Source organism: Acromyrmex echinatior, chromosome 1 (genome assembly GCF_024713525.1).
Source record: "Acromyrmex echinatior isolate Ae372 chromosome 1, ASM2471352v2, whole genome shotgun sequence".
NCBI lineage: Eukaryota > Metazoa > Arthropoda > Insecta > Hymenoptera > Formicidae > Acromyrmex > Acromyrmex echinatior.
Window position 1 is genome coordinate 15,756,822 of NC_141852.1, and position 12,213 is coordinate 15,769,034.

General features: G+C 33.1%; 2 protein-coding genes and 1 long non-coding RNA gene across 8 annotated transcripts in view; 2 read left to right on the forward strand and 1 right to left on the reverse strand.

The window, feature by feature from the left end:
* The window catches only part of LOC105154749 (uncharacterized), a 25,315-nt gene extending 23,091 nt beyond the window's left edge, over positions 1-2,224 (reverse strand). For all 5 annotated transcript variants that reach the window (XR_015546607.1, XR_015546608.1, XR_015546618.1 and 2 more), the window contains exons 1-4: positions 2,141-2,224; positions 1,614-1,667; positions 1,274-1,354; positions 482-529 (exon numbers count right to left, since the gene is read on the reverse strand). This is a non-coding gene — a long non-coding RNA (uncharacterized LOC105154749). The remainder of the gene's footprint in view (positions 1-481; positions 530-1,273; positions 1,355-1,613; positions 1,668-2,140) is intronic.
* The window catches only part of Rae1 (ribonucleic acid export 1), a 16,522-nt gene extending 4,447 nt beyond the window's left edge, over positions 1-12,075 (forward strand). Inside the window, exons 1-7 of one of the 2 annotated variants that reach the window (XM_011070467.2) lie at positions 8,729-9,003; positions 9,081-9,393; positions 10,159-10,332; positions 10,683-10,754; positions 10,829-11,110; positions 11,493-11,687; positions 11,762-12,075. In XM_011070467.2, the coding sequence (XP_011068769.1) occupies positions 9,136-9,393; positions 10,159-10,332; positions 10,683-10,754; positions 10,829-11,110; positions 11,493-11,687; positions 11,762-11,848 (1,068 nt within the window). In that variant the 5' untranslated portion in view covers positions 8,729-9,003; positions 9,081-9,135 and the 3' untranslated portion in view covers positions 11,849-12,075. Of the gene's footprint in view, positions 1-8,728; positions 9,004-9,080; positions 9,394-10,158; positions 10,333-10,682; positions 10,755-10,828; positions 11,111-11,492; positions 11,688-11,761 lie in introns of those variants that run through there. The other variant, XM_011070468.2, reaches the window with a different exon arrangement.
* Positions 2,234-7,320, forward strand: LOC105154773 (fidgetin-like protein 1). Its single transcript, XM_087410880.1, has 3 exons — positions 2,234-2,359; positions 4,866-5,313; positions 5,396-7,320. The coding sequence occupies exons 2-3, from the start codon at positions 5,126-5,128 to the stop codon at positions 7,170-7,172; spliced, it is 1,965 nt and encodes a 654-aa protein (XP_087267006.1). The 5' UTR covers positions 2,234-2,359; positions 4,866-5,125; the 3' UTR covers positions 7,173-7,320.
* Positions 12,076-12,213: the final 138 nt, after the last annotated feature.

Genomic DNA, 12,213 nt, shown 5'->3' on the forward strand with positions numbered 1-12,213 from the left:
TAAACTAAATACAAGTCTGAAAATAATTTTATTGAAATATCAGAATAATTATATAGAATGCTCTAGATGATTTATATCTAATATACCTTTATATCTAATATACATTTATTAGTTTTGTTCATTATGTTTGAATTTCCTACATAATTAATTATTTTGATCGTGAAATAAAATTATTTTCAGGTCTGTAAATATCTAATTAAATTTTTGAATATTTCAACAAAATCATTTTTGCATATCAAAGACACAAATATTAAAAAAAGATCCAAGATTAAATATCTATCATAATGTTTCATAACTCATTCAATTAAGGCAATAGATCTATGAAGTTTTGTATATTCACTTGTAGTATATTACAACAACGTCGATATATAAATATATATCTGACATAAATGTATAAATATATCTGACTTAATTATAAATGTATATCTGACATAATTTTCACAAATTCATTATTTCATTCATAAAGTGTTTTACTACTCACCGATCGATGCGCAAGAATGGAATTATCGGCCATGTAATTACAATGATTCTGTAACAAACAAACAAACTACAAATTAAAATAACGCTCAAAATAATTAATTATTTAAAAATTTTAAGATACTTTTTATACACGCATAGAATTTTTTAATCACTTTTCAATTAATTATGTATTAAAATAATTGTACATTATTAAAAAAATATCTTTACAAAAATAAACTTTTTTATTGTTTCAGATTAATTATTTTCTCTAATTATTATTTTTAAATCATCGAATTCAAATAATCCGAATAAATAGGAAAAAAAGGTTAATTTAATAAAGCAATAATCCTTACAGCAAAGTTCTCGGCGTGCGATGCATCTCCTAAGCTTCCTCCTTTTCTCAGATTATCAAATTATTTTCTTTACTTCTTCACAAGTTATCAAATCTCTATCAACGCTTGCACGATATACAACATCGAAGAGTGTAATGCAATAATAAAATTTTAAATTTATGTACGAAAGTAATCTTATATGTGATTTTAATTTATATAAAATTTAATAAAAAATGAATCTTATATGAATTATAAATATTTATAATATTTTGAAATATTTTATACATATTTGTTCATATTTAATTATAAATATTTTGCTAAATATTTCAAGATCTTAAAATATAATATAAAAATTTTATTTATTAAATAGTATTATATGCAGTACTTAATATATTACATAAATTTAAAATATTGTATTACACTAGACATATAAATAATTATTTCCATTGCAGTAGCAAATAATAAAATAGTAAAATGTTTACCTATCCATCATCTTTGATTATCGCTTAGGCTTCTATTTCCTTTGTTCTTTCATTTATTATTATTTCTTCGCGCTGTAACATCTGTTTTGGAAAAACAAGTAAATTATTAGTTACAATTAAGCAATTATACAATTAGTCATTAGAATAATAACATATTACATATATCTTCACGTAGTCAATTTCATGCCAATAGCGACTATATGTGTCAACCGAATAAGTATTTTGTACAATACGCTTTCAACCGAATTATCAATATCAATACCGAAATTTATATTATGCGATATTTAAATATTATAGGAAATGAATATAAATAAGTTAGATGCAAGTTTCGTTTACTTACTAAAACGACGCTACTTGATCCACAATCATTTAGCTGTCCTACTCCCGCAGCGATCTGCAAACAAAACATAAATTAACATAGCATCATAGTGAAGTGACTTCATCTCTCATACGCGGTTAACTTCAAGTGCTAAAAGTGACGACGCGTCGCCGCGCCGGTAACGCAGCGCGGCGACGCAACGACGCGACACTGCGCGACACTACGTCGTGGTCTTAATTTCGCGTTTATGCACTTTTCAGCTACAAATATTGTATATACTACAAATAAATACTACACGCGGACATTACATTATAATAGAATAGACACATTAATATTATAATTAAATTCCCACGACTCGTAATGTCATCGTTGCAATTATTCGCGCGATATATATTTTTGGCTTTTTGTCGGCAGAATACACTACAAGTATTATGAGATACGCATTTTAATGAATTATTAAAATCTAATATACAAGAACCAAATCGATGTTTGTGTCAATTGAATGTTCCAATAAATGGAAAGTATAAAGTTAATATAAGTTTCTTTACCAATTGAAAAGTGTCGTTCCGGAGCCGTCGGTCCGTCGCGACGTCAGTCCTGTGTCCGCCGCGGTTTGCAAATGAAGCATAAAATGAGATCAAGACAGCGAAGCAGTTCCACGTCTCTCGCGTGCGGTAAACTTCACGCGTTAAAAGTGACGCGTCGCATTATTCTTGATTTTCGGCCGAATGAGTTTTGCGAAATACGCATTCGGTCAAATTATCAATGTATGTAAATACTATATGTATGTAAATACTGTATATATGTATTAGGTGTATAACTTGGCTTCCGCCGTTTTCCTTAGATGGCTTTAGTGGTAAGTAGTGGTCAAAATAAATAGATCATAGACGTCATACAATTTGAGCATCTGTCAACATAAGAAAGGTAAGTCGTCCCCCATTGAAATGTTAGACCATTTGTGTCTGCATCATAAAGTTATTCTCGATTGAAAATGTCAGTATACGAGTCAAATTCTCGTCATTTGCGGGAGGTTTTAATTTTCTGTTTCAATATGAAGAAATCTATTGAGGCTCATCGAAAGCTCTCAAATACTTATGGTGAGGCCGCTATTAGTGAAAGGACATGTCGTGAGTGGTTTCAACGCTTCAAGAACAATGATTTTGACGTCGAAGACCGGCATAGCGGTGGAAGAGAGAAGATTTTCGAAGATGCAGAATTGAAGGCACTAACTGATCAAGACTCGTGTTAAAATCAAGAAGAAATGACACGATCATTGGGAGTGACTCAACAAGCTATTTCAATACGCCTCAAAGACATGGTAATAATTCAGAAGCAAGGAAATTGGATGCCGTACGAGTTGAAGCCGAGAGATGTTGAACGGAATTGTTTGCTTCTGAACAGCTACTTGAAAGGCAAAGACGGAAGGGATTTCTGCATTGTGACTGGGGACGAAAAATGGGTTCATTACGATAATCCCAAGCGCAGAAAAACATGGGGAGTCGCCGGCCATGCTTCCACATCGACGGCCAAAACGAATATTCACGGTTCCAAGTCATGCTCTGTATTTTTTGGGACCAGCTCGGCGTAATGTATTATGAGCTGTTAAAATTGACAATCACAGGCGATTAATATCGAACGCAATTGATGCGTTTGAGCCGAGCATTGAAAGATAATCGCAATCCAACGAAAGACACGATAAAGTGATTTTGCGGCATGACAATGCTCGAACCCATGTTGCGAAAGTAGTCAAGACATATTTGGGAACGTTGAAATGGGAAGTCTTACCCCGCCCACCGTATTCTCCAGACGTTGCTCTGACTATCATTTGTTTCGATCAATGGCACACGGCCTGGCTGACCAGCACTTCCGGTCTTATGAAGAAGTAAAAAATTGGATCGATTCGTGGATCGCCTCAAAAGATGACCTGTTTTTTCGACGCGGGATTCGTACCCTGCCCGAAAAATGGGAGAAAGTAGTGGCCAGCGACAATACTTTGAATCATAAATGTATAACCAGTTTTTTACAAGCCTCCAATTTCGGAAAAAAAAGGCGTTAGCGAAGTTGTACACATAATATGCACACACACACACATATATATATTTTATATATATTAGGTGTTGGAATTAATTCGTAGCGTTTTTTAATGAAAGAATGTTATTTATTTCACATGAGCATTAAAAAATACATTAATGAAAGTACTTCCCATCACTTGTAAAACGCTACGAATTAATTCCAACACCTAATATATATATATATATATATATATATATACATACTCTAGTGTCGAATTTACATTTACGCAATGTTTAAATATTATGGGAAATAAATGCCAATAAGTTTCACGCGCACGTAGCATACAAATATTAATAATAACATAATGAAAATATTGTATTTTTTAGAATATATAAGATATTAAAAAATCATTCGAGAGCATCAATAGTTCTTAAAGCAAATAATTTAATAATTTGAATATACAATAATAATATCTCGACAAATTCCGATGATCCTTTCGAGTCATTTTCCATTAATTAACTAATCTTGTTAATTAACTAGTCTAATTTTGTTTCGTTTTTCAATAGGAATTAAATAATTCCGTATTGATAAAAGAATCATACGAAACGAAGGTTGCGTTACTCCGCGCAACGTGAGGTTCCGCAGTCAGTGAAATGTTGCAATGCAAAAGTGCGAAAGTACGGCTATTAATTTATACTACCTCGCAAGCCTTTATCCCCACCACTCGCATACCGACCAATGAGCACGGTATCTCACTACGCTTATTCTATCTAAACGCTCATTTGTGACCACTAGCTTTCCAATAAGATATATAAAGAACCGTTGCGCTGGAAAAAAGCTCATTTCTTCTTGGAAACTCGGATCGTTCGTCGTCGTAGACAAAAAATATCGATAAGACATTGATTAAATGTCGATGTTTAGCAGTCAGCTTACACATATATGAATGATTTTAGAAAATATAAGAGGATATCAAGTCTTACAATTAATCATGTTACCATCAGAAATATTCGTGCACATAATTACATAGTTCATGTCCATATTTTGTAGAGGCGCTAATAGACGAAAACCAAACGAGGGCATATTTCTTTCAGGCTTATTGTGTTCTAAGTAGTTAGATATTAAACTTATCAACATCGTTTATTTACGGATAAATGAAACGAAAAACCAGTTCTTTTTCGCATATACAAATTGATACCAGAAATTGAACGATATTATATCGGCATTTTTGAATCTTTACAAGTTATTCGTAATCGTCTTTAGTTAACAGGTTTGAACAGCCAACCACACAGTGGCAACTCGACACACGTCAAACTGCCTTCGAGAGTGTACTCTCTACATGCAATATTTTATGCTGCAACAGGTGTTCTATTGACATATGTAGAGATATTCAATCTTAGCCAAATGAACTTGTTGAGACGTGGTGATGCTTATATCACGATAATTCTTGAAAGCTACCTTTAGATACATTATTATATCTTGATAATTATTTCTCCTCTTCAATTTTGAATCGATCATCAAGTATGAATAGACATACAGATTCTGTCAGTGCAAATGCACAGTGTACTCCATCAAATTCGAAAGACGAGAAAAATAATGTTTTAGCTGCTTATCATTCTCTGATATTTTCAAAAAAAGACAAGGACTGTTTCGATGTCGCAGATATTGAACGCAAGTCTCTTGCTGTGAAGTATATGACAACAAAATTGTCGTAAGTAAAATACATTCATACATCCATAGTTTTCTGTTATGTTAAATTTATCATACATTTTTATCTTCTTATTATTGTACAGCAATTCAGAAGATATGGCAGCTGTGCTGCTTCGAAAGAGTCTTAAAGATTATCACAGCCTGATAAAGGATAAGAACGGAGTAAACAATTACTGGAAACAAATTAAATCTCAAATATTGGACCCAAAAAATGATCCATTAAAGTGGAAGTCAGAATTAGAAGATGTGGACGCTACATTGAATTTTATAAAACCTTTGACTTGTCAGAAGCTCAGTACTCTACCTTGTAAAGAAAGATCTTACAATGATAGGGATATAGAGAAACTAATGAATAACTCAAAGAAGAAAGACATAGAAAGAAATAGAAAAATCTGTTCGCAGTTACAAGCAGCTTCTAGTCAGAATTCAAGTCAAAAACTTTCATTGAAGTCTAATAACACACACAGTGAACAAAATATATCTACATATTTCACAAACATTCCTAGAAATTTTAATAAGCATGTAAGTTCCGCCAAACAGAATGTTTCCAAAGTACAAACAAATGGTCAATCTTCTTATCAGAATTTGGATAGATTTGTGCAAAAAGTGTCTCCTAAGTTAAGCAATAATAATATGAATGATAAAAGCTCGTACAGACCAATAAATCCTCATGTACTACAATTAAAACCAACTGCTCCTCCACAGACTATCAGTGAAAGCGCCAATATGCAAAAAATCGATTTTGATTCCTTTAGAAGCGCCAGGGACGAATTATACATCCAAGAGATGAAGAAGAACAAGTCTGTGCCAAAGAAGACTTTGGGCGGCCGAGGGGCGGCTAATTCCCAATTCGTCTGTCCTTTCAAACGCGATAAGGAAGAGTCGGCGCAAAGTTACAATACGCCACAAGGTAAAGCGAACGAAGAAGTAGAGGATGAAAGGCTGAAGAACATTGATCCAAATATGATCGAGTTGATCAAAAATGAGATCATGGATTCAGGTAAAATGATAACGTGGGACGACATCGCAGGACTCGAGTACATAAAAAAAATTATCAAGGAGGTAGTAGTGTTCCCTATGTTAAGACCGGATATCTTCACGGGTCTCCGTCGCCCGCCCAAGGGGATTTTGCTGTTCGGCCCACCCGGAACAGGAAAGACTCTCATCGGCAAATGCATAGCTTCGCAGAGCAAGTCTACATTTTTTTCAATTTCAGCGAGCTCTCTGACTTCCAAATGGATCGGCGACGGCGAGAAGATGGTACGCGCGTTATTTGCAGTGGCCAAGGTTCACCAGCCGTCCGTCGTCTTCATTGATGAGATTGATTCGTTGTTGACACAGCGTTCGGAGACGGAGCACGAGTCCTCCAGGAGGCTAAAGACGGAATTCCTGGTGCAGTTAGACGGCGCGGCAACATCTGAGGAAGATCGTATTTTAATCGTTGGTGCAACCAATCGACCGCAAGAACTGGACGAGGCGGCAAGAAGACGTCTCGTCAAGAGGTTGTATGTTCCTCTGCCAGAACTCGAAGCGCGTAAACAGATAATAAATAATTTATTGATGTCGGTGAATCACGATCTTAATGAGGAAGCTATCATGAAAATCGCGGAGAAATCGGCGGGATATTCCGGCGCCGATATGACTAATCTCTGTAAAGAAGCAAGTATGGAACCAATCCGGAGCATTCCCTTCAGTCAACTTGAAGATATAAAAATGGAGGAAGTGAGACACATAACAAACAGTGATTTTGAACAGGCATTAATCAACGTGCGACCCAGTGTGTCTCAGTCGGATTTAAAGATTTATATCGAATGGGATCGTATTTATGGTTCTGGCACTGCTCAAAGTTATAAAACCTAATGCAATATGTGCAAATAACTTAATTATATTTTTTATCTTAATAATATTTATAAATAATAATGTTATAAATTACCAAAAAGAAATTCTCTCGTGTTATTTTTGTAACTTCAAGTTTTCTAATAAATACATTATTTTTTGCAAAAATAAATTCTCTTTTTAGTATTCTCTTTTTAGAATTGTAATTCGTTTCTAATTATTACATCATGATTAAAATATTAGTTATTAATTAAATATTTGTCAAAGCAGACAAACGGTCTGCTTTGTGACTAATCTGCAATTAATTTATAGCAAATTCAATCATTTGCTAATCATTCAAATTTACCATTATAAAATTCTGTATATTGTGTAATTTTAAAAGCGGTATATATATTATAATTATAGTATAAAAGCGGTATAATATATTAATATATTATATAAATTGTATTCTTTATATTATATAATTATTTTATAGATTCATTAAAATAAATATAAATGAATATAATCTTTACATTATAATCATGAATAATAATATTTATATTATTTTGTAATATACATATAATGTTATAGTAATACAAAATAATATAAAAAATTATTAAAATTAAATTAGTAGAATTTCAAATAAATAACAAGTTTTTCAAATATAATTGGCTACAGAATAGAACATTTCTAAAAACTCGAACTTTATTCTAGCCGTATTATCATTTAAAAATTTTTGTTACATGTATAGTGGGTGCATTCTGTTCCACGCATCATTTATCAATAATAAGGTTTTATTAAAATCAACATGAAATTAAATATTAAGTATAAGCATATTCAAGTCTATAACGATCAAAACTAGATCTTCTCAATGCCTAAATAATTTACAGTGAATTATTTAAACATTTGGGAAGATGCATCATTTATCCTTGTTTAACATTTGGTGAACAACAAGGATAAGTCGGTTGTTCCATTTTTTGATAAATTTTACCTATTGGGTAAGTAGCAATACGATTACCCAATCACATACGCGGATTACCAGATTTATCTCACAATTAAATTTACCAAAAAATGGAACAACCGGCCCTAAATAATGCCTCATGCGCATCATGCGTGAAACGAAATATATTGTATCTAATATGATAAATGAAATCGTAACAAAATATCGCATGCAATGTGAATCTTCGTTGGTAATTGGGTAAAACGGATAGGCGTTCTTATCGAGCGATTGTATATGATTGGTTAGATGTAAGTGATCTGTAAGTAACAACTAATTACTCGGCGGACAGACTAGCCGCTTTGTCAATTGGGCGAGTTCAAGACGTCAAAGCGACTAGGCATGCTTATCGAGTGAATATAATTGGTTAAATCTTGTGGTATTGAATATAATTGGTTAAATCTTTAAGTAACAACCAATGCAATTAAATAACAACAATGCATGCTGCATTATTTATCTTTTTTATTTACCGAATATTAAACAAGGATAAATGATGCACGATTTCATTCATGAAACGGAACGCAGCCTATATTTATTTGCTTGGCGAGCAGGCTAACTTAGGTTGTTTCCTATCTTGATACCTGTATTTCTTGCCATATTGCAGCGCATGCGCGCAATAATCAAGAACAAATAATGGAGAGCAAACTATTGGAGACTGATCGGCTTTTTGTTTGGTTAAATTCGTCATTTGCGACTGTTTGCGATCTTGCGAGATCCAGTTCATCCAGTCCAATTTAAGTCCAGAGTCAGCTAGCTAGAGCAAGTTAGAGCGTTCACTCCATATTTCCAGCCTCTTTCATTCGAATTATTCAGATTGGATTCTTTCCGAGTGTGGACGATGTAGAGGGCCCGTTCTTACCTGCGTAGCATAAACAAGAAGTAAATAATCGCAGACATTTTGCATTTCAAACGATTTGCGTAGAGCTAATCTGTTATCACTGATATTTTTCTAATAGAAATCGTGAAATTCGCAAGCATTTCGAGAAACAAGTGAGATTTAATCAAGTAACAATGTTCAATCAAAGCAACTCGTTGAGGACAGGAACATCGAATACATCGAATCCGATGCAAGACTTCGAAGTTGTCTCACCGCCGGACGACTCGGTCTCGAGCCTGGCGTTTAGTCCGGCGTCCATACAACAAAACTTTTTAGTGGCCGGCTCCTGGGATTGTAATGTTCGTTGCTGGGAGGTAGAGCAATCGGGCAAGACTGTTCCAAAATCCATGCAGAGTATGGCAGCGCCAGTCTTAGCTGTATGCTGGAGTGATGTAAGCCCTTCGATAATTATACAATTAGATTGATTGAATGTATTTTTATTAAGATTTGAGGTAGACGGGATATTCTCAACATTTACCTGCAATTATAGATCATCGTATTCTCAAAAAATATGAAAATGTATAAAATACTATAGTATATGTTACTGATTGCTTATACATATTGATTGCTTTTCATTTTTATCAAAACCTAAGTCATTTACATTTGTGATATTGTGACTCAATTGAATATATATTTCTTTTCATTTTGACAAATGAGATTCAACTGTTTAAGATCATGTCTAAGTCTTACTAACTTATATTAAAAAATGGAAATTACAAACCTGTTATGACAAAAAGTAAATTTAATGTTGTTAAGTATAAAATACTCGCATAACTTTAAACTTAATATCACTTTTGCAAAAGGAAAAAGCAACTATTATAGATTTTTTTATTATATTTGCATGTAATATTTTTCAAGATATTTTATCTCTCTTCTTTTTATCTCTAATGGAATGAAAAAAAGGAAAAATGATTTATATAAGAAGTTCAGTTGAAGAAATAGATCTTATATATATATAATAGATCTTATATATGGTGAACATGACTATCCAGATAGTATGGACGTTCTCGTAATACACGTAGCTGTGTTGCAAGGTTGCTACAATATTGCTGAAATGTTCCATACTACCTGGATGACTAAATGACGTTAAATATTACACATTTATAATAATAATAAGCTATCTTATAATATGTAATAAGTTATTTAATAATTGTTAGGATGGAACCAAAGTATTCATGGCAGGTTGTGACAAGACAGCAAAGTGCTGGGATTTGGCTACAAATCAGAGCGTACAAGTGGCAGCTCATGATGCGCCTATTAGAACATGTCACTGGATAAAGGCGTCTTCATATTCCTGTTTAATGACTGGTTCCTGGGATAAGACGCTAAAGGTAATATTCAATTTTCATTTTTATTTTTGTTATATTTTACAGGTTATTTGTTTATTAATTAATTTTTTTTTGTTTATCAGTCCGTCAGTTTTCTTATAGCAAATTCAATCATTTGTCTTAATTACATTATGCTGATACGTATTAAAAGCTGTTATACATGAAATTAACAAAATGTATTGATTATAAAAAGAAAGCAGTCTAAAGCTGCCTTTATGTGCACTAATTTAGTATAGTGTGAGTGAATGGAATGTGTGAAATGTGTGATGGAATTCATAATTAAATATTAGTCACTATTATTAAAATATTTTTTGATATTACTTAATTCTTCTATCACAATGTAAAATTTCCAGTTTTGGGATCTGCGCAGTCCTAAACCTGGATTGATCATCAATCTGCCTGAAAGATGCTATTGTTCGGATGTTGTAAGTACACACAAACCATATAATAAAACACATTATGCTGACATGTAGCATTATTGATATTAATAATATCACAGGACTATCCTATGGCGGTTGTGGGAACAGCTGGACGTGGTTTAATAGTTTATCATCTGGAGACCACTCCACGTGAATTTAAACCCGTCGAGTTGAGCCTAAAGTATCAGTACCGTTGTGTGGCGATCTTTAGGGACAAGAAAAAAGTGCCAACCGGTTTCGCAATAGGAAGCACAGAAGGACGTGTTGCGATTCATCATCTGAATCTCAGTACAAAGGAGAACTTTACGTTTAAGTGCCACAGGACCAATGGCACACCTAATGGATATCAAGATATCTACGCGGTTTGTTTAGATTTAGAATTTTGGTTTTATTTAGACTTTCCATTAAAATGAAATTAAATTAAGATCATGTTAAGCCTGTATCAGATTAAGACTGAAATTGGATTTAACCAATTAGAACAAAGAAAAAAATGTATAGATCGTTTTTAGTTGAACTTATTGTACAATTTATCTCTCCTCTTTTTCTCTGTGTTTTTTGAAAAAGAGAAAAGCTGAACATACAAGAAAGCTAAAAAGAACAAGTCTAATATCAATATTAGTGAAACAAAGTTCTGCTTTCATCAAATTTCAATCTATTCTCAATTCTAATTTGTAGTCTAATACAAGCTTTACATTTTTTATCTTATTGTTAAACAAATGCCCAATAATTTCGATTCGTGGACAGGTAAACGATATAGCATTCCACCCGGTACATGGCACCGTAGCGACTGTAGGCGGCGATGGTACTTTTGGATTTTGGGATAAAGATGCACGTACTAAGCTTAAATCCTCCGAAACGATGGAGCAACCCATCACACGTTGCTGTTTTAATCACAATGGGCAGATATTCGCCTATGCTGTTTCTTACGATTGGTCAAAGGTATCGTTGTCGTTTGAAGTACGATAATCATTGAAAGGTCTGTGTGCAACGTTATTAATTTACAAATGTTTCAGGGCCATGAGTACTATAATCCAGCGAAGAAAAATCAGATCTTCCTGAGACCATGTTACGATGAACTGAAACCGAAGGCTACGCCTTAAGCTGATGACATTCGAGCGAAACAGTGTGTGAATTTAGGTGTATTACAAGGTGTATTATTATAACATTCATATATTTTCATTCAAAAAGTATACTATTGATACTTCCTTTTTACTTACAACTGTTAACATGCGTGTAATATAAAATACAGTTAAAATAGTAATTATTGGTTTTTTCTTTGTATAGTGTGACATAAAGAATTGATACTACGAAGTATGTTTTGACATAATATTTGTGTATTATTTGTTTATTTATCTTTGCACAAGAATCTGAATTGAAATGATGATGAATTCTAAGATATTGGATGGTAAATTAATGCCATAATTCGTAAAGTGAGATAATATTTAAATAAACCTTCCTTTAAATA

Excerpts from the sequence above, each read along its gene's own strand:
- LOC105154773 (XM_087410880.1), top strand. The coding sequence starts at position 5,126 with ATGAATAGACATACAGATTCTGTCAGTGCAAATGCACAGTGTACTCCA. Across the intron at positions 5,314-5,395 it reads TATATGACAACAAAATTGTC|CAATTCAGAAGATATGGCAG; the intron begins GTAAGTAAAATA and ends ATTATTGTACAG.